At 25.1% G+C, this 27,653-nt stretch overlaps 2 protein-coding genes across 2 annotated transcripts; one reads left to right on the plus strand and one right to left on the minus strand.

Annotated features, from left to right (window-relative positions):
* Positions 1-89: 89 nt before the first annotated feature.
* Positions 90-4,652, plus strand: LOC126903862 (elongation factor 1-gamma). Its single transcript, XM_050682397.1, has 9 exons — positions 90-296; positions 371-520; positions 594-657; positions 1,496-1,638; positions 1,705-1,868; positions 3,392-3,700; positions 3,768-3,937; positions 4,234-4,358; positions 4,417-4,652. The coding sequence occupies exons 1-9, from the start codon at positions 285-287 to the stop codon at positions 4,570-4,572; spliced, it is 1,293 nt and encodes a 430-aa protein (XP_050538354.1). The 5' UTR covers positions 90-284; the 3' UTR covers positions 4,573-4,652.
* Positions 4,235-26,390, minus strand: LOC126903859 (protein MMS22-like). Its single transcript, XM_050682383.1, has 21 exons — positions 26,130-26,390; positions 25,875-26,070; positions 25,664-25,810; positions 25,440-25,590; positions 24,447-24,605; positions 22,553-22,666; positions 21,986-22,102; positions 21,678-21,895; positions 20,528-20,634; positions 17,930-18,102; positions 16,882-17,140; positions 16,513-16,638; positions 16,195-16,396; positions 15,408-15,492; positions 14,363-14,551; positions 10,230-10,400; positions 9,512-9,659; positions 7,599-7,822; positions 7,328-7,527; positions 4,851-5,042; positions 4,235-4,692 (listed from the first exon to the last, which is right to left on the minus strand). The coding sequence occupies exons 1-21, from the start codon at positions 26,164-26,166 to the stop codon at positions 4,650-4,652; spliced, it is 3,258 nt and encodes a 1,085-aa protein (XP_050538340.1). The 5' UTR covers positions 26,167-26,390; the 3' UTR covers positions 4,235-4,649.
* Positions 26,391-27,653: the final 1,263 nt, after the last annotated feature.

A 27,653-nucleotide genomic window follows, 5' to 3' on the forward strand; every position in this document is an offset into this window, starting at 1 on the left:
CATATTTTACTTGTTGTTATCTACAAGTAGTATTTGTGCTGCTACCTATAAAATGATATAAGTTGGTTAGGAGACCAGAAGTGTTTTTAGTAATGTTGCCTCGACCTCTTTATTTTCACCACGATGCCAATTGTCAATTCCCAACTACGATAATTTTGGTCTATGCGCTGCACTGACAGCCACGTTTCTCCATTCTGCTAGTTGTTTAGCAACAGTTTGTGATACTTTCTTTATCTGCCCGGCTTTAAAGTGAGCACACATACAGAACATAAGACACTAGAGAAATGGCTTCAGGTGTAAGTGTCATATCCATATCCGACTTTATCTTCTTAATCCCTATAATATAATATTAATTATTATATAATTCTAGACTCTATACACGTATCAAAACAATTTCCGAGCTTATAAGGCACTGATTGCAGCTCAATACAGTGGTGCAGATTTGAAGGTAGATTCTTCATTTGAATTTGGCGTCACTAACAAACAAAATGATTTTTTGAAGAAGTTCCCTTTGGGAAAAGTGAGCTGTTATTATGAAATTTTATTAACATCAATGGTCTCATTATTCAGCTTTACATCTTAAATGTTTACAGGTTCCTGCTTTTGAATCTAGTAAAAAAGAGTATCTAACAGAGAGCAATGCCATTGCTTATTTTGGTAAGTTTCACAAATTTTCTATATGAAATGTTAGGTTTTTAATTTGTGTGCGATTAATTTTTTGATGTTCAAAAGTGTATTAGTGGGGTCAAATGTCACAAATCTGGAAATATACTTTTAATCAAAATTTTATTAAGGAACCTGAAATTTTGATAAAATTGTTATACACAGTAGTGTAGAGCCAATATTGGGGTACATAATTTTTGGCAGCAATGTTTGCTCCAAATGTGTCATTCTAAAAAAAAGTATTCAAAAAATAAGTTTAAAATAAAATTTTCAAACCAAATTATGTTAATCATTTTCTAGACTGCAGCCAATAGAGCAATTCTCCTCTGGTATTATGGATTTTCATTAAAATTTAATTAAACATTGAAATATTACAATTTAGAATAGAATAGGTGAAAATTGATGATTTTTGTGATAATAATTATTTCTATGAATACATTTATTCATTTTTATCTATTTGAAAGTATAAGTTAATTATCTAAAAATTTCTTCTAGTATTAACCACTGTACTAAATTTATTTTCAGGTAGGTAGTTTATTTAGGTACCTTTTTTTTCTTTGTTGACTTCCTCTCGGTAATTGTTGGAAAATCAGGTTTTAATCATTGTATTAACAACTTAAAAGTAAATTGCTAGCAGAATACTAATATAGTGCTGCGGCTGTGATTTAACAAATTATTTATCATACTTTTCATTCTTTTTATATTTGATGGATGTAGAAAATATTCTTTCTGTTCAAATTGTATTACAAAAAGTCACATAAGTATATTTATGTTAAATTCATGGAAATACTTTAAATATTTTTTTATTATTAATTGATTATTTTTCAATTAGTATCTAGTGAACTGTTCAAAGGTTCAACTCCTTATGAAAAAGCTCTTGTTCAGCAATGGATTAGCTATGCTGATAATGAAATAACTCCAGCTTCTCATTCTTGGGTATATCCATCTCTTAGTGTTGCTCAATTTAACAAAGTGGTAAACTCATGAAAACATTTTGAAAATTATTTTTGATGAATTCATGTTTAAAATATATTAATTTAGACAGTTGAAAGGGCCATAGAAGACGTTAAAGGTATCCTTACATACTTGGATAAGTACTTACTCACAAAAACTTACTTGGTTGGTGAAAGAATTTCACTTGCAGATATTACTGTGGCATGTTCATTGTTTCAACTTTATCAACATGTTATGAATCCAGAATTCAGGTAAATGCAATTTATTTATAATATTTTGATAAAATTATCCTCTTTCAAAGGCGAGCTATAAGGGAAAATGTAATTACTTTAGCTCGTAACATTATGAGGTAAATTAATCAGTTACAAAGTATTGATCTGATAAATTTAAATATTTATTAGACGGGCCTATGTCACGGACAATAAAATGGTTTGATAATTATTATCATTATTAGTGTTAAAAGTTAATATTTGGGATGCTATGATGTCTTCATCATGAGCAAATATAATTTTTAAATGGCTTTAGTAAATAACCTTGTAAGCTACAATTATTGTAAAGTTTTCATTAATCAAAATTCATATTTATTAGTGATAGCATCATATATATTAAAGTAAAAAATTAATTGTTAACAACTTGTGACCAGTATTTTGGAAGTTGTGATGATTTTTGAAATGTAGACTGGGAGAGGTGCTGATATGACTATTTAAATCATTACACATTTTAAAACATTCCTCCTAGATATAAAAATGTTTATAATTTCAGAAATAATGGTCCAAAAACTGCTATTGTTCAATTATTTTTTTAATTAAATCATTTTTTATTTATAAGATAATTTAATATGTTGTTGCCTTTTAAAAAAAATAAAATTAACACCTCTAAGATATATGAATGAAAATAAATGAAGACACATATATAACTAACAATAACAAAACAAAAAATTTACTAAAATTATCATTTTAAGAAAAATAAGTGGGTAATGTAAAAAGAATCACTTTATATATTTATATATATATATATATATATACACGTATGTGATAAAAATTTATATATAAATATAATTAATAGGTGGTCTTTATACAAAATAAGAAATTTGATTTCAGTTGTTCAATATTTGGTTCTATGTTTAAAAAGACAATTTTTGGTCAATTATGAGTATGATACGTTAATCTCTTTGAGTGTCTCCAAGAGATTGTAAATTAACTAAAAAGGGTAGACATGTTGTTTACTGTGTATATCTTTATGAAGTATTATTAATATTAAAAAAATACTTATTTGTGATTGGGTAAAAAATTGTTAGGCGTATAATTTTATATCATGTGATAATTTATTGGGGCAAACGCTTTTAAGAAAATAGTTTGTTGTCTGATAAGCTTTCTGTTTTGCTAGTTAGTGTATTTATAAATGTTAACATAAACTTATAAACTCCCTTTCTTTAAACATATCTGTGAAAATGTCATAAAATGCAATTCCGTGAAAAATATCTCGGGTAGTTGATATAAACAGTCCTACCTATGTCTCATCTCTATTCTATATTTTAAAATGTTGATAATTTCTAAAATAGTGATTCAAAAGTTATTATCGACTAATCTTTTTTTTATCGATCATATCAATAAGTTATTTATTTATGTATCTTTCTATAGAAAAAATAATGTTGACAATCTTGTAGGGGATAAACATAAAAAATTCTTTATGATTAATAAATTGAGGAAAACGTGTACCTCAAAGAAACCAAACGAAAAATTATTAATACATTTATTTACTTTTGGTATTCTAGGAAATCATACATTAATGTAAATAGATGGTTTGATACTATTGTTAATCAACCTAAAGTAGTTAAAGTTATTGGGAAGTTTGAATATTGTCTTAAAAGTGCAGAATTTAATCAAAAGATCTATTCTGAACTCCAAAGTGTATCTGGAGATAAGAAACAGCAAAAAAAAGAAAAGGTTCCCAAAAAAGCTCAAGAAGTCAAAAAAGCTGCTCCAAAAGAAGAAACAACTCCAGCTGAAGAACCTGATGCTGCTGATCTTATTTTGGCAGCTGAACCTAAATCTAAAGATCCTTTTGATTCCCTACCCAAAGGGTATGCATTTAATTTTTTTAAAAGTATCTATGTTCTTCACATTTATTATTTTTCATGAATTTATCAGATCATTTAATATGGATGAATTTAAAAGAGTATACAGTAACGAAGAAGAATCAAAATCAATTGCTTATTTTTGGGATCACTTTGACAAAGAAAATTATTCTATATGGTTTGGTGAATACAAATACAACAATGAATTGCAGAAAGTTTTCATGAGTTGTAATCTCATTTCAGGTATTTGATATATTTTGTAATCATATTGTTGCCTATCACTAATACATAATTATTATTTTTGACTTGGTAATTGAAGTTTATTTGAACAAACTATGGTGTTCCTATTATGTTAATAAGACAAAGTAGATCATGGGTTATAGATCCAAAGTCATAGTCTACATTTGATTTTAATTCAATTGTCTATATAATTTTATGATCAATATCGAGCAGTAGTGCTATCTTAATAAAATTTGATTCAAAATATAAATAAAATCAATGAAGTAATTAATATTAACTTGGTTCATTTTTATTTTAAGGCATGTTTCAAAGATTAGACAAAATGAGAAAAAACGCATTTGCATCAGTTTGTCTTTTTGGCACTGAAGGAAATAGTACTATTTCTGGAGTCTGGGTTTGGAAAGGTCATGATCTTGCTTTTGAGGTATGTGCATATTTGCAGTTCAAAAAATTGTTAGTTTTAGTTTGGACAATGTTTGTAGTTAAGTAATGACTGGAAAGTTGACTATGATGTTTATACATGGAAAAAACTGGATGCTAATATTGAAGAAACAAAGAAACTTGTAAGTGAGTACTTTGCCTGGACCGCCAAAGATAATGATGGTAGACCTTTCAATCAGGGAAAAATATTCAAATGAATGTTGTAATACATATATTTATTAATATTGTCTGATTAAAAAATAATAAACACATAATATATTAATATATTTAAATTTTACATGTTAGCTAATTTTGTTTGAATCCTTTCAAGACCTTTTCTGTAAAGAAAAAATTTTTTGTTAAAATGAAATATCACAAAATTATAAATTATTTAAATGGTTTGTATTAAGTAATGATTGAGTAAAATTTTGTTTTTATGATGATAGAATTTTGAAAAAATACTACTAAATACTGAAAAGTAGTTAGTATATGATACCTTAGAGTAAAGTCTGTTCCAATGCCTCTTTTCCATTCTACCTTTTCAATATTATGAATTAGTTTTGGAAGAAAACAGGTAACAATATTTGAAGATATATCTATTATCTCATCGAAGAAATCGAACACTAGTTTAGATGAAAACGCGAGGTGTTCTTGACAAAGTGCATCCAATGAAAATAGAATTTCATCCCTTTAAAGTTATATATATATATTTATTATTTTATGTTTGACTTGCATATATTTTAAATTAATACTATACATTTAGAAGTTCATCTAATATTATGTATCAAGAACCACATAACATTTTTTTTGTCCCCCTAATATTTTATAAATGGGTTCAAAACAACATCCCCACATAATCAAAATCAAATTAATTTTTTTTATTTTCAATGATTTTGTATTTTTTAATGAAACTAGTTTTAAATAAAATGTTTTTTCTATCTATTCATATTTTTTTTTAAATTACATTTCTCTAATTTTTAAATTGACAATATACAAAATTGAATACAATATACATTAGAAAATGTTCTATATATGTCAACAATAATTTTTTTGTAAAAAAAAAAATGAAAAATGTATCCAATATTACAAATATTAGAAAAGGGATAAGATTGAAAATAGATTTAAATGTACTTCATGTTAATTGATTATTAGTTTATATTGAGATTTTATTTTTAATAACCAATTAAATTATAGATTATTTATATTTTTTAATTGTTTTGACAAAGAAGGTGAAGGGATCAGAATTATAATAAAGTAGACTGGTAGATAGATACTGAATTTATATTCATTTTCAGAATTTGAAGTAAAAATAACCATTTGAAGAAAGCTGTATAATAGTTTTTGGAGTTTAGTTGATATATAAGGTGTCATATGATATAGATGTTCTGACAATTTATCATATGATAACTATGTTGATTAGTTAGAACATTGTGGGACACCGTATAAAGTATAAAGAAGAAAATATTTGGGCTAAAAGAGGGGTTTTTTATAGGACATAGAAAAATATGAAAATTATATAGAAAACAAAATTTTATAAATTTGAAGATGTGCGAGTCCCATAATTGGATTGAGTTTTATGTTGAAAAATAAGAAATTTACTTTTTATAGGGTAATTTAATTTTTTTTTTTTTTTAATTTAACATATGAGGTCTTTCAGTACATAATAAAACAATATTTAAAAAAAATTATATATATTAAGTCAAAATAGATTTATAACTTTTTTAAAAAAATATTCAAATCACAAAATACCATTGTAATTTATGTATTTATAAAGAAAGACTTAATGTTTCACTTTTAGCTTTAATGCGAAGCTGAGAAGGTATTGGTTTTACTATGTTTTTTTTTTTTTGTCTTGCCACACTTTTTCTCAGCTCTCACCGAATGGATGTCTTTCAACGATACGTCAAAAGATCACAAATTGTATCTAGTTGAAGACAATACCCTCAAAAATTGAAAAATGGGGGAAACCTCCAAAAAAAATTACAAATTTTTAATTTTTTTTACTTAAAATTGCCATAACTTTTTTAAAAATAACCGAATCAATATCATTTTTTTTTCATAGATGCTTGATGTCTTTACCTATCATTTAGTATATATTTTTTATAAATCTAACCCTTTATCTGCCCACAGGGGGGGATTTAAAATGACAACTTTTTCACAAAAAATTAACTTTTGAAAGTGTTCCGGAAGGTCTGACACTTTTATGTATATCTTAAATTAAAGCTAATGTAATGTACTTTATTATGGAAAAAAAAATGTCGGACTTTATTTTGTTTTCACGGTGAAAATGGCTATCAAATTCTATTTTGGAGTGAAAATTCTCGATTTTATTTTTTACATTTTTAACTTTATAATGCTATAACTTATTGAAAAGTTTTTTTCATTCAACATATTTTATCTTAATTAGGATATTAATAAAGAAATAGCAGATCATGTAGCTTTTGGAATAATTCACCAATTTTTTAAAATTAAACAATATCTAAAGATTTGCATCGAAGGGTTTTATTTTGATAGTGATTTTAATCACTGTCAGATATTATACTTTATCCAACTATGCCATGTCACTTCTGTGCTGCGATCCCCCTGTGATGAGTTATTTTTTTCATTATGGAACCTTCTAACATTTTTAATAATTAACAATACAATATTTAATTGACTTTTTTTTTATAAAAAAACTAATAAATTGATATTAACAATGAAATGTAATTTTTTTTAATATTATTCAATATTTAAAAAAAACTATGTTTAGAAGATTTTTATTTTGGCTTTTTTTCAGTAACAAATTAAAAATTCAGATTAGAATTAAAAGACCTTTTTTAAAACTATTTTATCTTGTAAATTATTGCAAAAACTCGATGTTTCATAATTTTCATAACAAATTAAATTGGTTTAAAATTATAGTTCCAACTAATTTTAAATTCCTGAAAGAAACAACTTGAGTTTCATTAATATTATTATATAAAATTATCATACTTGATTTTATTACTTGCATCTGATATACTCATGTTAATTAAATTACTTAGTATGTTATTAGAAATTCTTTTACAAATGTTACTATCCTCACAGAACATCATAACAGAACAAATACGAGTGAATGTATAATGAGTAATTGATACAATAACAAGGTTGTTATCACAGCATACAATTATGAGTTTATTAATATACTCTAACACCTAAATATCAAATAAGATATAAAATAATTATTAGATTGATATAAGCTGAATATAATGATTTATTAACTTACTTGAGATACATTACTGTCTGGGGTACGACTTCGTTTATTCAAAAAGACAGTTACAATCAGTTCTAACAGCATACCACGTTCAATTATTTCAGAGTCTGGTTTATCTTCAAATAATTTAATTAAAGGTAATTCATCAGACATTTTTATTCCAGCTAAAATTTTAGGTAGATAAATTGAAACCAATTCACGAAGGCATCTGGCAATATATTGATCAGTTTTTGGATCTTAAAGAATAAATATATATAAAATTTTTTTTTTTAATAATTCCATTTATTTATTTTTATTCAATAGTGTATCATATATAATATATTTAATAATTTAAGGTCCTATTAATTTTGGGATAAAATAAAGATATTAATAATATTTATTACATATAATAATATGTAATATAGTAAAAGAGAATAAAATATGAATTTTTGAATATGAGTAAGGTACTTTTTTAAAATAAAATTGAATATTACTTAATAAGTTAGAAGTTAAACTACTTAATTGAATTAGTAATATAGTTAAATTACTGACAAAAAAGTAATTTAATGACAATAAGTTACTATTTTTCATTTTTATATTCAATATGAAATTGATTTGAATTAAATTACTTAAAACAATACCTTTTTAATGAGACTTCATTCAAGAGCATATATAGAATTATATAATGGGGAAAGGATGGGATACAAATTGAAATAATATTTGGGGGTCTAATTTAATTTCCCACATTTCTAAAAAATATTTCTGAAAAAAAGTACAGAGGATTTAGTACCTAAATTAATAAAAAAATGAAGAAAATAATGTATATTTCTATATAAAAGTATATTTTAGAGCGAGGGAAAATATAATTATTACCCTCAAAATTTCCATTCTAGTTGTTCCTAGTAGCTCCTCAAGTCCAATCTATTTACATCTACTTCTATTTCCTTAATTATACCCTTATTACACGTTTTATAATAATTATAACATATGAATAAATACTTATTATTAATAATTAAATTTATTATGAAATTGATATTCAATAGTTTAGTATTGTAATTTTTATGGAAAAATAAAAAATTGTGTCTTTATTTTGTTACTTCCATAGCAAACACGTATCAAAATTTTATGTAAGGTTCAGCAAGCTAATAATTTTTTTCAATAAGTTAAAGTTAAGTTAATTTTAAAAAATTAGTAACTAACTCTGTTCTATCCCATAGATGACTTGATATATTAACTATACAAGCTCACAATCTTACTTTATCAAGAAAATAAAATATACAGTGTAAATTTAATTGAAGACAATAATATTGCTTAACATAGTCTAAATCACACTTCTTGAAACTATATTTTTAAATAAAATTTTATACTCAACCCAATTGAACTGAATGTACATTAGACTGTTGGGAAAAGATACTTAAGATTGTTTAACAATAAAATTTGACTTCTTGGTATAATACTTTTATAACAGTTAAATATCACAACTAGAATAAGGGACCACATAAAAATGTGAAAAAAAATTGGGTAATTCTTTTTTACTCTATACAGTAAATAGATGACTATCCATATCCAACACATTAAAGACAACTGTAATATATATATTTATATATGTGTGGGTACTGCTAATGTCTAGATGGTAACACTTCCATGCTTTGGAGGTGAAGAGTGGTATCATCTAGTATTAACAGCGAGTTTAGTGCAAATTATGAGATAGCTGAAACACTTTTTTTGTCATTTATGTTTTTGTAAATTTTTTAAAACTTTTATGTACATGATTAATAATGCATATGTGTAATAATACTATAATTTTTTTATTAACACATTTTAAAAAAGGAAAAACCGTGTTTTTTATTTCTATTTTTGTCTGTTGTCTCAGAAGGCAATACTTTTATTTTTAGTTTACCCATGCAATAACTATTATTAATAAGTAATGAAAAATTTTTAATTACTCAGTTTGAATAATCCAATAAGATAACGGTGAAAATTTGTTTGAAGAGCAGTGATAACACTTGGATGAGTCTTGGAATTAGGAGTTCTAACACTCACTCCCAGTAACATTATTTCCAAAAGATCTTGTAAAATAGTATTTGGTTTACTCTAAATATATTAAGAAACCTTGTCAATATAACTCATATAATACAATATTATATGATGTACAATACAGAGTGATTCAAAAGTCTCTAACCATTACAAGTTAATTATAAGACATTGAGATCCTAAACATAGTGTTTAGTTTTAGTTAGTGTAAGAGAGTTATAACTCTTTAAAGTATTTTTTAAAAAACATAAAGAGCTAAAACCCCAATTTCTTTAAGCAATTCAGTTCTATAAGTTTTTAGAAAATCGATCTGAAAAATTACAACTGACTAAGATATAGGACAAAAGCAGTTTTTGGAGGATCATGATGTCATAGACTGATTGTAGTGTATTAATTATTATACTCAATCACCAAAACCATTAAATGATAATGGAAAAATGTTTAAAAAAATATCTTTCTAGTAAACATATGGATAGTTAAATTAAGTTGTGGGATTGTTTAGTTTAATTATTAAACTATATTAACTTGTAATAAGAAGAAATCATTTGAATAGTCCCGTAAATAGTAATTTAATATTGATATTCAATAATTTGTGTACAAAAAGACTTAATTTTTAAATTGTCTCCATACTTTAACATAAATCATAGGTGATATCTTTTCAAGCAAATAGCCAATAATCATATACAATCTATAAATTTCATCATTTTGGTTTTGTTGTTTCACTAAATTATTCACCCATATATTAATACTAAAAAAATAATCAGCAACTTTTTCACATAATTTTTGCCTTAATTTTGGGTCCTATAAAAATTATAATTATTAATGATTACTTTCAAATTAAAAACACCCTAATAATTGCATTTCTAAAAACTAGAGGTGATTAGTTTTTAATTTTATTAAATATTTGGGATAAACCCTTTGAACATATATACACATTATACATATAAGTTATACATTAATTGTACAAATATGATAAATAATAAATTAACAACTATTCAGTTAATTATAGACAAAAAAGAAATGAAGAGTCAATGTTGGCATTTAACATCATACGTGTAATAGGCTCATTTTTAAGGTACTTAGTGGGGGCGAAAGGAACATAAAAATGACGTTGAGGAACTCTAAAACAGATTAAGAAAGCAAATAGGGAGAGTCAATATTACCTTGTAATAAACTATTTAGGAACTTAATACCCAAGATCCGTCTACGCTCAGCCAGCGAAACTAGCCCTAGTTGAGAAGCAACTGGTTCATAGTTGTGGGGTTCACAAGGGATATTCAATCTAAAACTAGCATATCTTATAAATTTACGCTGAATTCAAGTCTAAGAGAGTCATTGAGGTCATGCGGATACCAAATTACAGCACCATACTCATCAATTGGGCGAACTAGTGCACAATTAAGCACTTTGTATGATAGACCTAACCGAAAATCCCTACATAATCTCAACACAAACCCCAGAGTTATAAAGGCCTTACAACAAATATGATTAATGTGGGGTCTAGGATTAAGATCACTACTAAGAATAAATCCTAGATCAGATACAAAGTCATTAGAACATAGAATCTCAGTAGATCCGAGATGATAGACATATTTGACAGGAGACTGAATCCTGACAAAATTCTTACATTTAGATGCATTAAGGGATAGCCCTAGTAAATTAAACCACTCCGTGAACCATTCAAAATCACTTTGTAATAAAATACAATCAACCAAGGAGGATAAACAAGAGTAGAGCTTAATATCATCTGCAAAACATAAAATCTGGCTATTGGAAAGTACACTTGATACACTGTTAATGAATAAAGATAACAGAAGCGGAGATAAGTGACCTCCTTGAGGAACACCGGATGTAGCAAGATAGACATTAGATTTTACTCCAAGCAATTTGACCCATTTGTAACGGCAAGAGAGGTAAGATGAAAACTAGGACAGGAGAAGTTCACCAATTCCGGATATGTTAAGGACCTGGATTAGGGCATTGTGATTAACTGAATCAAATGCCTTGTTGAAATCCGTGTAAATAGTATCTACTTGTGTTTTCAAATTAAAATATTGGTATAAATAGTTGTTAAAGATTAAATTACAGGTAATGGTGGAACGACCAGGGCAAAAGCCATGCTGTTCCTCCTTAAGAATTTTATTGATCGAAGGTTGGATACAATTCAAAATTTTGGAAATGTGTGACTGGATTGAAATCGGATGAGAGTTGGAAACATTGGACAGTTCACCGGACTTGTGTACAGGGGTAACTGAGCTGAATTTTAAAATAGAAGGAAAGATTCCTACTTCAAGTGAATGCTTAAAAAGAGTCCAGAGGAGGAAAGCTATAATATTTTTTAATTGATATAAGTACTTACCGGATAAACCATCAAGTACAATGGACCAGTTACCATGCAAGTCAAATAAGTGTTTATAAACATTTTCAACAGTAAAGTTAACATTATTAGGTAAATCAAAGGACTTGATACCTAACGAGGAAGTATCAAAATTAAGTTGATTATCAAAGAAAACAAAAGAGAAGTACAGAGAAAACAAATTGGCTGCTTCTTGTTTGCTAATAGAGGTAGTTTTCCTATAGGAAACCTCCTTAAGAATCGAATTAAAAGACCTTTTGTTTTTAACGAACTTTCAGTACTCAGCAGGGTTACTATTTAAGGATGATTCTACACGTACGACATATCTATGGAAACATTTTTTAGATTCGTATTTAAATCGAGCTCGAAGCAATGAAAATTCCCTATAGTCGTGAGCATTCGAGGATGTGTTGAATTTAATATGTGCCTTTTTCTTTAAAAACAAGATATTTTTTAGACTCTTATCAAACTAAGGCGGGAATTTTGAATTAGTAGTAGTAGTCTTATAGATAGTAGGTTTTATAGAACCCAATCAGTAGTAGTCTTTTTAATATTTTAATAAATCTATTTTTTAGTATTTCATCATATTTTTAAACTCATCAAAATTATTTTTAATACTAGGGAAGCAAGAATAAACCAAATAAATTACATTTTTAAGCCACCTAAATTTTTCATGAAATGTTCAAACATAAACAATTGGAAATTATGTATTTGATACTATAAAAATACTCTTTATAGTGTACACTGCCCCACTCATATAATATTGGCAACACACTCTTATTTTTACTTCAAAGTTATGTAGCAAAGTAAAAAATATATGAATTTTTCAAAATTACTTTTGTACACCGTTCTTTAAGTGTACTTTTGAATAATTAAAAAAACATAACAAATAGTACTTATTAAAAAAGTAAAAAAACCAAAGAACAAATAAAATAAATTTTTTATTTATTTTTCAAATTGATATTAAACAAGAATGGAACTTTTGAACAAAATAAAAAAATCATAAGATAATATTTTTTATTAAAAAAACACACCTATGTCATTACCTATGCTTTTAAATTAATTTGATACCCAACATAATGAATACCAGTATTAACAAATATACGATAGTGATTAACAATTACAAATTGATTTTATCTGAATAAAAGTGTTACAAAAAAAATAAAATAAAATTATTGAGGTGGAAGAAGTTTATTAGTCTTAGGTCACTGGATATACTATTCTTGTTTACTTATTAAATAATTTATAAAAATGAAATGTGGTAATTTTAAAAACATAGATACGATTGAGAACTTTGGTTATCATACAGAAATGGAAATAAAAATTTTGAGCAATGAGCTCATTTATTTGTCTCAAGTTAATAGTGCTTTATAAACAATTTAATATTTTTAGCTTTGATGCGAAGCTGAGAAGGTATTGGTTTTACTATATGTTTTTTTTTTTGTCTTGCCACACTTTTTCTCAGCTCTCACCGAACGGATTTCTTTCAACGATACGTCAAAAGATCACAAATCGTATCTAGTCGAAGACATTACCCTCAAAAATTGAAAAAATTTCCCTCGTTCCCCGTAAATGGGGGAAACCTCCAAAAAAATTACAAATTTAAAAATCGCTAATTTTCGAAATGTTTTCAATTTTTTTTACTAAAAACTGCCGTAACTTTTTCAAAAATTAACATATCAATATAATATCTATAATTTTTTATAGATGCTTGATGTCTTTACCTATCATTTGGTACATATTTTTTGTAAATTTGACCCTTTATCTGACCACAGGGGGGGGATTTAAAATGACAACTTTTTCACAAAAAATTAACTTTTTCAACTTAACTTTTGAAAGTGTTCCGGAAGGTTTGACACTTTTATGTATATCTGAAATTAAAGCTAATGTATTATACTTTAATTTGAAAAAAAAAAATTTGACTTCTGGACTTGTCTTCATGGTGAAAATGGCTACCAAATGCTATTTTTGTGTGAAAAATATCGATTTTTTTTTTTTATATTTTTAACTTTATAATGCTATAACTTATTGAAAAGTGTATGGATCAACACAATATTTTTATGAGAAATAATATTTTTTAATAATCCCTTTTTTATTTGACATACTTTATCTTAATCAGGATATTAATAAGGAACTAGCAGATCATGTAGCTTTTTGAATAATACACCAATTTTTTTTAAATTAAACACTATCTAAAGATTTGCATCGAAGCGTTTTATTTTGATAGTGATTTTAATCACTGTCAGATATCATTATACTTGATCCAACTATATCACGGCACCACTGTGCCGCGACCCCCCTGTGCTGGTTGTTTAAATCATATATTTATACTATTAAAATTTAATATGGCCTGCCAGTAATTTAATGTTTTAATTAAACGTATAAACAATGTACTAAATCAATATACCTGAATTTGATGATACTTAAAATGTAATTGATCTAAAAAACTTATAAAAGGATCAACACTTGTGTATAAATTAATATTAGTATTGTCATATAGTTCTTGAATTTCCTTTATGTTTGATATAAACTTAGTAATAGTTATTGTTTCATTAAAAGTCCAATTTGTTATAAGCATAGAACTATGTAGCCATGCCTAAAAAACAATAAATACAATTACAAAATAATAAAATAAGTAATAACTTTGTAAAAGGCCAAGAAAACGGGTGAAGAGAAAACAGTGAAAAAAAAAGCAAAAAATTTCATCAGTCGGTTAGAGATTCGTTCCCGAGCCTGTACGTGTTATAGGATCACGTACTGTCGACTGGACCATGACACAAATTGTTAACCGGGAGAAAAATGAACCCATTTAAGCTAATTAAAAATTTTCAAAGTCAATTTTCTCGACTTAGGGGGGGCATTGGCAAAAAATTCCAAGTACGTCTGATTCTGTATTCAATATAGATTAGATCTATATAAATTTTATGAAAATCGGTGACCCCATCACCGTGACCTCCCCTTGTAAGTAATTTTACTTAGTATTATGTAAAACAAACTCTTTTTTTTTATTTTTAGGGAATTTAAATAAAGGGTTTAGTGCGTTAACTAGCTACCTACACTTTTTAATATTTTCTTATAAAGAATTATATTTCAACCATTAGATGAATTCACTGAGCATATCTGTCTAGTATATGCATATTTATTTTAGTAGTTTAGAACTTAACTATTTTAGTTTTTTGTCTCCTACACAATTTAATATGGAGATAGTTGGATATTGTTCTGAACTTTTCAAATATTTTGTCTATAGTTATTAATAACTATAGACTATTATTCATAATTTTATTACACTTGTCTTTAGTCTCTATTTAAACAATGTCAATGACTATAAATATATGTAGAATAAATAAAAATGTTTTATTTCTCTTGTAAACTTTAGACCACTATCCTAAATGAAGTTCATTTACAATAAACTAATATAAGAGTTTTTACAGAAAAAAAATGGCAAGTATTACCTTGATTAAAGACAGACTATTGTAACCATAAACCTTAGTAATAACCTCTTCTTTTATAATTATTGATAAGTACCTATTTAGTAACCTGGAAATTCAATGTTTATTAGTAATTTTAATTTCTATTTGTATTTAAAACAACTATTAAGGACACAATTGTTTTTGTCATATTTAGTATTAAATACCTCTTTGATTTATTTAAAAGTTGCTATTTTTATTTTTATTTCAACATTTAATTAATGTTTATATAGTAATTTACAATTTCTAAATGCATTAAAATGGTAAAAAAAAAAAAATATAAAATTTATGTGAGTATGGTGAGTAAGAAAATTACCACCACAGGAACAATTGAAAATTCAGACAAAAAGCCGCATAGGTTTTAGCAAGACGGAACAGAATTTTGTATGAAATGATCATGCTAAAATTCTAACAGATTCTTAATGTGGTGTTCGAGATGGCCAACCAGATGCTGTGATCACATGCCCTGTGAATTTGTTTTAAATGGTTATATAAAGTAATAGGTTTACAACCATTTTTGATTAAAAAATTGAAAGTGGGAATTATATACATGTAAAACAAATTTCACATATCTGTAAAAACGTCATCAGATATTTTGTAAGAGCATGGGACAATATGTTTTGCATTATTAGTCAGAGATGTTGCTGAATATTAATATATATAAATTAATTAATATACCCTAGAATTTTACCGGATTATTTACTTTTTTTTAAATACATATTTTATAAGTCACACATAAATAACAAATAATTTAAACTACAATAATTATTACTTAATACTTATTCCTTGATTAACGACAAAAAAGTTAAACAGAAGAACCTTTGTATTTGAAAATGCTGGAAAAACTGATAAAACCGTAAATGCTGCTCCTATATCAGCAATTACTATATCACAATCAGCTATTGAACAAGATTTTTTCAAAAATGGTAACATTTGACTGTTCAAAACATGATATAATAAGAAAATTTCATTATCTAAAAAAAATAAATAATAATTTACAAATTTTAGTAATAAAAAACATAAGCAATAATACAAAATAAACATTGTTAAAAAAAAATGAAAAAATAAATGAAATAGAAAATAATATTACCTAAAGGTAAAGGCATTAAATTATTGGTAGTTTCTTTTAGTTTATTTAGAATTACCAAAGAAGATTGTAACATTTCATTTTCCTCCAATGGTTCTATTGTATTCAAATATTGTCCAAGCCACGGACCTAGAAATGATTTGATTATTATACATTTTTTAAAGATTTCAATCTGATTTTATAAATGAGTTTAACTTTTATGCATTTTTAAATATTTATAATTCCAGCTCAGATTTTAATCAGTATAGTTATATACATAGAACAGTAACTATTACTCTGAAGGTAATCTACAAAATGAATTAGAAATATGAACACAGAACTGAAGATATACTTAGTTTTATTTAAGATATATTCATAATAATTTATTCTTACCAAAAATTGAATGATGCCCAAGATTAAATGAATCATTATAAATTAAGACTTCTTTAATTCCACTTATAAAAATATTTAAGTATTCTCTGGATGTAAAATTTAAAACTTCTGATAATACTGAACCATATGGAGTAATCATAATGCCAAGTTTTGAATGTAATATTAAAAAAGCTATAGTTCCTTTCCAATAAATTGATCTAATATTAGATGGTAATTTTTGTTCAGACATTAAATTAATTAAATGCTGATACTTAAGTGCCTAAAAATCAAATAATACAAATTTAAAAACTACAAATTCAGAAAAATATAGACATGTGCAACACAAATGGGAAAGATTAGTAACACAATTTAAAATTTTTTAAATATCCAAAAAAAAAAAATAAAAAAATAAATCAAATTTTAAACTAGACTTTTTTTTTTATTAATTTAGGTAAAATAACTTTCTTGGGAGTCTTCCAAAAATGTATCTATCATTAAATGACATCATCAATTTTATCTTGCCTTTTCAGTAACATTTGTTTTTTTGAGTTATGTTAATATTTTTGCTTATAAGAATATGTTTTCATGAATACAAAATATATTATGTACTGTTATATTCATGTCAAACAGTCTAAACAATATTTAAAATAACCTAACTCGCCATTTTTTAAGAAAAGGACTAAAAGTTTATAGCTAATTTTACAGATATTAACTTAATAAATAAAAGTAAATGATCTGTTATAAAACACTCAGATATCTTTACACTTCCACAACATCTTTGATGAAAGAAATTACTATTAAATAAATTTGATTAACTTTAATTTTATGACTAATTTTTGTCAAATTTAGTAATTTAACAAAATGAAAACTAAACGTGCTGTGGTGAATAAATAATTGAGACTACTATATGTATACAGTATTTTAATCCAAATATTGTAATAATATAAATAATAGAGAGCTGATCAGAAAGTTAAAACTATAATTATTTCAATAAAAATGTATACAAAATTTAAGAATAAACTTTTTTGTTGCACGTGTCACAAAGAGAATAAAAATTATAGTTGTATACAATATTAGATGTATCACTTGACATGGTTGCTAATGTTAAAAACAAGGTAGTAAAGTTGTAAAAACCAATATCATTGAATGATAATAATTTACTAAGTGAAAACTTTGAAAAAATTCTTCCTTTAATTTGATTCCAATCTTTAGAGTTATGTTTAATATTTCTTAAATGAAGACCTGAAATGAGAACATAATATTTTTTCATTTCTAAATTATAAATATACTTCAAAATTTATAGATAATGACTTTTCTATCACAATATAAATGTAGATATACTTGTTAGCTAGTATACTTGTAAGTAAATTTGTTTGTTAAATAAAACCAGCATGTCTGTACCTTAATTAAGTCATGTTTGAAAATATGATAATTGGAATTAAAAACAGAAAACTAACTGTGGGTGTAGAATGTGTATTTGTTTATTATTTGTTTATATAATTTACATGTTGTACACTTTCAAACATTGGTGATTCCAGAGAAGGGCATAAGTCTACATTTTAAATCATAACGTCCTACTTGAAAAATGTATTTTGAACAATAAATAAGCAAAAAATTAATTTCAATCTAAAAACTTTTTGCACCTGATCCATCAAAAAGTCCTGGATTTTCAGTCTTTCAAATAATAAAATGTAGAGTTTGGCTTTTATTAATTATATAGAATTTATTATAATACTACATAGGATATGTGACTTTATGGACTCATTAAGTTTAATTATTTCGAGTAAATCAATTATAAATAGATATTCACTTATCTTTTTTTTTTTTTAATCCTAATAAATTTATATTAAGTAAGTTTATAATTTAGGGCGTAGTGTGGGGGTCATTTCTCCTAGAACAAAAAAAGTTGTGTATTTGTTTATGAGTTTATACAATAATAAAAATATTATAAGACTTGAATATTTTTTGATTACATATAGAATATTTTTATAAATCAATATTGTATAATGACATAACTTTATTTTTGCTCACAATTCTAGTAATTTTTACTTTAATTTTATTGTAATTACCTTATTTATTATCAGAAGTACAAACAGATTATGCATTTTAAATGTACACTAGTACAAACTACTCACTCTGCTGTATACCCACTATAGTTATTAAAAAGATTGTAAATTAAAAAGTACTTATCCTAGTAATGATCAATCCATCAAAATTTTTTGTAAACACCATTATTTACAGTAGCGTAACTGAGTTTTTTTTTTTTTTAATTTTTGGCGTTTAAAGGTTCAATTAGTTTAAAAATTGGTTCTTTTGACATAATGATTATTAAAATTGGTCCAGTATGAGCTAAGAATATTTATGGGCAAAAAAAAAAAAACAAGCAAAACCGATACAAAATGCGCAAAATTCCATAACATAAGTATTTTAAAAGTCATCTATAGAATGCTACAAATGATATTTAAGAAACTACCTTTTACTATATCCATGAAACACCATATTATGACTTCAATATTGCGTGTAAGTTAGAATATTTATAATATGTAAAGTATTAATAACTTTTCAAAATTTAGTGTTAGATTAAATTCAAGTTTATGGGAATTTCATTCAAAAACATCTATATAATGTGAAACAAAATGAATTATTTAGGTTTGGTTTAGTGAAATGAAATATAATACAAAACTTATAAAATCATGTAGTAATAACACTTTTATTACAAACAATAAAATGTAAAAACTCAACTGAATGTCAGAAATAGAATTTTCAAATGTTTAAATTTATGTTTCAGAATTGTTTGATAATAATGTAAAAAAAATATTTTATTGGTGCTATTTCATTTATTCATAGTTCATACTAGAACAATTTTAATAATCATTATGTCAAAAGAACCAATTTTTAAACTAATTGAACCTTTAAACGCCAAAAATTAAAAAAAAAAAAAAACTCAGTTACGCTACCATAAATAATGGTGTTTACAAAAAATATTTTTACAAAAAATTTTGATGGTTTGATCATTACTAGGATAAGTACTTTTTAATTTACAATCATTTTAATAACTATAGTGGGTATACAGCAGAGTGAGTAGTTTATACTAGTGTATATTTAAAATGCATAATCTGTTAGTACTACTGATAATAAATAAGGTAATTACAATAAAATTAAAGTAAAAATTATTAGAATTGTGAGCAAAAATAAAGTTATGTCATTATACAATATTGATTAATAAAAATATTCTATATGTAATCAAAAAATATTCAAGTCTTATAATATTTTTATTGTTGTATAAATTTGAAATAGTATTTTTAAAGAGTGAATTATAACATAAAAGTATGACAAACTGTTATAATCTATATAATGTATTCAATTATGTCTCTATGATTTTGTAACAACTAAAAAAACATGTAAAAATGGTATAAGTTTTATATTTATAAATAAATCAATAAATATATTTAAATATTATGCCCCATGCCCCACAAATTGTAAGGACTGTATATATACAGAGTGTTCGGTAAGTAAGGAAATAGGTCAATTGTTACAAACAATGAGAGTAATAGAAAACTGTTTCCAACCCAACCTGTTTATTTAGTTACTAAATATATATATATACCCTATATAAGGTGTGTGTGTATATATATTCTAATAAAAAAAATATTAAAAATTAACATACCTAATAATCTTTGAAATAATTGATAACTATTAAAACTTGAATAAATTTGAGAAGACTGTGTTTCAAAGAGATTTGACATTTGAACAAGAAGTTCGGACCCATTTTTACTAGAAAATATAATAATGAAATGTTAGTTTTTCTATAATTCAATAATTTATAAAAATATATAAAACTGCCGTAAGCCTGATCTTTATAAAATAAGTTTAACTAAAATGCACGGAATTTAATTATATAAGGTGTTTAAAAATTAAGGAAAGAAGTTTCCATTGCTTTTATCATTGAAAGAAAATATCTTGTTTTTATGAAATGTATAATGTTTGTGTAATTTACAAGCCATGCATATGAAATATAGCTTCAAAGAAATAGCAAAAAAAGAAAAAGGTACACTAATGACTAAAGCTAGAAATTAGTACATATGATTATTTAATATTTAAATAATTAAATTATACATATTATAAGTTTTGTTTGAATCAGTTTGAAGAGTTTCAAACTTGTACAACTTTGTCATAAGAGTATGTAAAGAAGCAATGAAATATTTTTTGTTTTAAGAGGATTAAATCTATTAAAAAATAAAGCCTTAAGTAACACATTTTATTTTTATTTTTTATATTTTTTTTTATTAAACCTTAAGTAACAACATAAAATTAAATTTTCAAATCAATAAATAAAAATTTGTACTATCTAATTGTGTGTTCAGAATAACTTAATAAAATTTATAAATAATCAGAATAATTTTTAGCCTCACTAATGATGAATTGCCCAGAAACAGAGTTACAGGAATTAGGAAAACCAGAAGAATTATTTAATATACACCAGCATTTAATAGAAAATACTTAATAAATAAGAAAATCATATTGTAGTAAATATCTGAAAAGGTATTAAATAAACTTTCATATTAGTAGAGTATAAAGTTTTAAACACTGTAGTAAGCAATTTAAAATTTTTAAATAATTAATAATGTCATATAAAATGAAAATTCAAAGTAAGCAAGTTTACAATGGTTGGAACAAGAATATATAAAGGGATATGAGAAAATTAAAGATGGATTGACATTTTTAACAAGAAACATCATGTTTATTGTCAGAACATTTTAGCGTGTGTAACTTTGTATTTGGAACGGGATTAATTAATATTATAATTTAGATTTTACCTGATACATGCAATACTTTGAATATTCAAATCTGAAGAGTAAAACATTGAATTAAGTTTTTTATGGAAATATTCCCATAAAGTTACAATTAGATCAGTAACACAACTGTTTAGTATAACTTTTTCCAACAAACAAATAGATAACTTCAACTGTGCTTCATTAGGCTCTTGGTTAAGGAGCAATTTGAGAGTCACATTCAAATTGCTTTCATTTATGTCCTACACACATCAGTAAAATGAATCAACTATAATTAACTAATTACACAATATCAAAAGATAATTTTATAATTAAATGGAATATAAACCTACAAATGATGAAGGATGAGTTCCAACTAGACTGCTTAAATACCATAGTTGAAAAATTAGTTCTTCATTGTCTATTGTATTCACATTTATTATAGCTGCATTTAAGAACTTCCAGAAATTCTATTAACACATAAGTAGTTTTCTTATTCTTTCCTTAATTTAATTTAATATTAATACCTAATCGGCCAAAATCACAAAGGTGTGAGTTTAAAATGATAAACTTTACAAGAAACAAAAAATACAATAAAAATTTGTTATATTAATTTAAAGAATGATAAGAGTAATATAAGTAAGTTAACCAAGGGATTTCTTAACTATGTATACTCTGGGAAGGATGGTCAGTCCATTGTCAGAGAGAGGGATGGCAACTCCAATCACTAAACTGATGACTCGTTCAGCAAATGGAGCTGCCTATGACTGAGTCTCAGTGGCAATGTACTATTGTATTACATACTTGGCCACACCATCTCTCAAATTATATATATAAAAAACTATAAAACAAATTTTGGCCAATTTAGTAAACAAGGTTTATATTAAAATCAAAACAAAAATATAATTAAAATGACTTACACCAAAATTGTGTACAGATTTTTGTATTTCAATTAATTGTTGAATAAGAATTAAGAAATCAAATGAACATTCACATAATAATGCACTAGTTAAATAGACTTCTTTTAGCTTTAACTAGAAAAAATTAATAATAAAACATGATTATATTGTGTAAGAGAAAAATTAATTTTTTATATAATGATGGATAATAAACAAATAAACCAATCTATTATTTAATTATTTTTCAGTATAGCAAAGTCAAATTTAAAATCCAAACAAAAAGGTAAATATGCCATACATAAATGGTAATTACAAAAAAAAAAAATGTATGTAAAATCATTTTGTTGCTTTTGTTACATAATTTACATGTTGTACACTTTCAAACATTGGTGATTCCAGAGAAGGGCATAAGTCTACATTTTAGATCATAACGTCCTACTTGAAAAATGTATTTTGAACAATAAATAAGCAAAAAATTAATTTCAATCTAAAAACTTTTTGCGCCTGATCCATCAAAAAGTCTTGGATTTTCAGTCTTTCAAATAATAAAATGTAGAGTTTGGCTTTTATTAATTATATAGAATTTATTATAATACTACATAGGATATGTTACTTTATGGACTCATTAAGTTTAATTATTTCGAGTAAATCAATTATAAATAGATATTCACTTATCTTTTTTTTTTTTAATCCTAATAAATTTATATTAAGTAAGGTTATAATTTAGGACGTAGTGTGGGGGTCATTTCTCCTAGAACAAAAGAAGTTTCTGTGTTGCTGTAAATACCTATGATAAATTTTCATAAAGTTTGGTGTCTCCGAAGTGGCTAAACAAATTTTATAAATGCATAAAATCTCAAACCCTAAAAATAATAATGTAAAAAATTCTAAAAAACAAAGATTTATAAAAAAATAGCAAATTTTTATTTAATAGCTTATGCTATTATTGCTCAAAAAATATGTTTTGACAAAAATTATATAAATTTTTTTCACGATAATCATGATTTTTTAAAACATTAATTCTATTTGTACGTAAAAGGCCCAAGGAGAAAATATTTTTTCCAACATTAAGTAAAATATATAATTGTCAATTTAATATATATTTAAGGATACCAAATTATCTGGAACATTTTTATTAGGTGTTATTGATAAATGATTATGCAAACCTACTCTCCTTAAGAGTAGATAAATGATTGGATTTTTAAAAAAGTGTGATATATAAAATTATACATCTATATTATTACTAAAATAATTTCATCTCCATATACCACTTTTTTATAAAGTTATATAATTTTTTACTAAGGCAGTCATTTATATCAAAAACAAGTTCTAAAGAAACATCTTATATAATTAAATGTCTAATTATAACTTCTTATTATTTGAGCAGTTTCTGGGTTTTTTTTTTACAAGACTAGCATTTCACTACCCAAACAGCATTAATATTGACTCTTAAAAGTATAATATTATAGAAGTGCCAAAAAAAAGACGCTTTTCAAAATTTTGATTGGATTTATACATTTTTAATTTTACAAGATTACCAGTATATAATATATTATACAGGGTGTTCAGTAAGTAAGGAAACAGATAAATTGTTATAATAATGAGAATAGGAATCCATTTATTACTTACTGAACACTCTATATAACAAATATGTTTATAGTAAAAAATTATATAAATATTAATATTTTTATATCATAATATAGAATAGCAAAAATTTGCAGATAACTATTGTTGCTGTTAGGACAAAGATACACAAGATTTCTACCATTACACAAAATTCATATAATACTATAGCACAGCATGAATTCAAATGGTGAACTTTTTAATTTGTTAATCTAGTTCATTATAAGAAATTAGCTACAGAAGATTAAATTTTAGACTAATAAAAAAAACTCATTATAAATATAATATATACTTTTTTAAATCTGGTCCTTGCTAATTGAACAGAATCATTTAAAATAACACTAATTGTGTCTTTGAGTACTTCTTTGTGTTTATTAAACTGCATTAATATAACTAATCGAAGCCATTGTATTTCCAAACTGCAATGATATAAATGATAATAGATGTTGTTCTAAAAAAAATAAATACTTTGTAGAGATTCCATGTATATTACAAACTACAATAAGAGTATCTTATTAGTATATCTTAGTTATTGGCTATTGATTAAATAAAAATAAGATTAGTAGATTCATAATTGTTAAATGAAGTCATATACCTGTCATTATTTTGATAATGATAATAATAATTATTAAACCTATGTTCTCCTTTAGTCAACAATTAGAAGATTTGGGTCAACATATACCAACCACAAATCAAAGATTGGTCATGTGTATTAAAAATATGGCATTATTAATTAAATAATATAATATTTAACTCAAAGCACAAGTAATCATCAAGGGTGCAAAAAAGTTATATTAAAATGTGGTGTTTATGATTTTGTAAAAAATTATTTTGAAAAAATTCTGTATAGTTATTTATTTAACTAATATATTGATATTTTCCCTCAAGGTAGTATATGGCATACATACGCTATGGGTATGGCAAACCAAGGCCCCTGAGCTTCACTGCGAAAAGTCTTAGACAGACAATTCGAGTGATATGGTAAACTCCCGGAGTATGGAGCAACACTGAAAACCAACAGTCAAATAACACAATTGTACTGTACAAAATATTATAAAAATATACAATAATATTTTTATAAGAATACATTAAATTAATTCAACAAAGAAGGTAAGTTAAGAAAGTTTTTTTATATTTTATAAAAAACAAAAAATACATAAACACCTATAATTTTTTTGTTTTTTGAAAAAATAATTTTAATTTAGATGGATAAAAGTAGAATAATCATTTTTTTTTTTATTAGTTGAAAAATTAAGAAATAATTGAACTATATATGATTAAATACTTTGCTTTCTGCTGAAAAAAATGAATGTTGAATAACATTTTCTGAGATATCATAAAAAGGCCCAAGAATTGAACAAATATTCTCTAACTCTAGTAATATTGTATCTTCATATAAAACTATTAACCAATTATACTTTTCAATTTGATTTGCTCTAAATAATAATTAATAAATAACTTCATTTAATACTTTATATATATCACATTGTTAATACACGTATATATTACTTTATAAAACCATCACGTAAATACATAAAAAATTCTACTATTTGTTTTCTAGAATCCATAAATTCAATTTTTTTTAAATTTTGGTCATGAAATCGAAATGATTTAAACTGATCACGCAATATAGTGCTCAAACTTAATAACTCCTTTCTATAAAATAAATATTTCTCTATTGTATAAGCTACTAGTTATAACTAAAAAATCTATTGTATACTTGGCCATTTTCATTAATACAGGAATATCATATACTAAACTATGTCCTCTATTAAATGAATAACCAAATAGAGTAATTGTATCAGATAAATTTATTTTGTCATCTTCACATTTTGGTGGCGAAATATATTTAATTTCTGATTTCATAAAACATTTATTAGGGTGGATTTTACAATCAAAATACAAAGAGTATTCACCTGCAAATAAATTAAATAAAATGAAAATTAATTTAATAACTTTTAAGTATGATTCATACCATTGTTCGTTTCATGTTTGTCAGTCAATGGTTTCATATTAAAATCTATGTATACTTTTAACTACCAATTATTTATTAAGAATCGTATAAGATAAAAATTGTACTATAAATGTAAAAAATAACTTAGGAGTTATAATAATCTTTGATTTAATAAAATAATGTTTTTAGACAGCATCAAGTCCACAATTCGTTATAACTAGAGATAATACAACTTTCAATTTTGAATAATTATTATTGACTTAAAATTTCTATTTTTTTCAATAAATAAAGGTTATCGTATTTAAATTAATTGATATCAATAAGCAAATTTAATTAATTTGGCGCCAAAATTATAGTAAATAACAACGACTGTGAAGATAGCAATTCCTTTATAGCAATTTCTAATCAGATATAATTATAATATACACCGCTAGAGGTCACCAGTTGGTTTAAAAAAATGTTATATTTTACTTTTGACAATAACTTCCGAGACAGGCAATAATTATACACCAAATAAAAGCTTATAAAATTTCCTATCCAAAGGCATTAATCAAAAATGGTACTCGAGTGTCCAAGTAAACCGAGTAGGAGAAAACGCTGGTCAAAATTTTCGGTAGTAAACAATATAATATAGCCGTGTAATCGCTTTTATTCTCAAACCGGAGATCCGTTTTTTGTACTTTTGAAAAAGTTCCGAGACGTGTTCACTTAATAATTATATATCAATGAAAAGCTTATAAAACTTCCTATCGAATCACATAGATCTCAAGGGGTACTCGAGTGTCCAAGTAACCCGTATTAGAGAAATTGCGGTAGTAAAAAATATGTATTCTCAAACTGGCAGTGGCTTTTTGTACATTTGAAAAAGTTCCGAGGCGTATTCACTTAATAATTATATATCAATGAAAAGCTTATAAAATTTCCTATCGAATCACGTAGATCCCAAGGGGTACTCGAGTGTCCAAGTAACCCGTATTAGAGAAATTGCTAGTCAAAATTGGAGGTAGTAAACAATATATTATAGCCGTGTAATAGCTTTTATTCTCAAACTGGCGGTGGTTTTTTGTACTTTTGAAAAAGTTCCGAGACGTGTTCACTTAATAATTATATATCAATGAGAAGCTTATAACATTTCCTATCGAATAGCATAGATCTCAAAGGGTACTTGAGTGTCCAAATAAATCGTATAACAGAAATTGCTGTAACATATATAAGGTCGTAATCAATACATATTTTCCGACTGCCGTTAGGTTTTTTTACTTTTAACAAAGTTCCTAGACGAGTCCAGTAATATTTATACACCAAATAAAAGCTTATAAAATTTCCTAAACTGGTCTTAGAACAAAATTTCAAAACTCATAATTTATATCATTTTATGATAAAAATTGTAAAAAAATAATTTTAGTATGTTTTGGTGTAAAATAATATGTTAATATTTTTTTTAATTAAAAACAAAACAAGTTATTTATTTACACTTCTCTGATTTTTTAAAGGGAACATGTAGAGTATCATGTATAAACTTGAAATAAATCTCTTTACAAAACT

This window comes from Daktulosphaira vitifoliae, unplaced genomic scaffold (genome assembly GCF_025091365.1).
Source record: "Daktulosphaira vitifoliae isolate Bord-2020 unplaced genomic scaffold, ASM2509136v1 Scaffold_1, whole genome shotgun sequence".
In the NCBI taxonomy this organism is placed as follows: Eukaryota; Metazoa; Arthropoda; class Insecta; order Hemiptera; family Phylloxeridae; genus Daktulosphaira; species Daktulosphaira vitifoliae.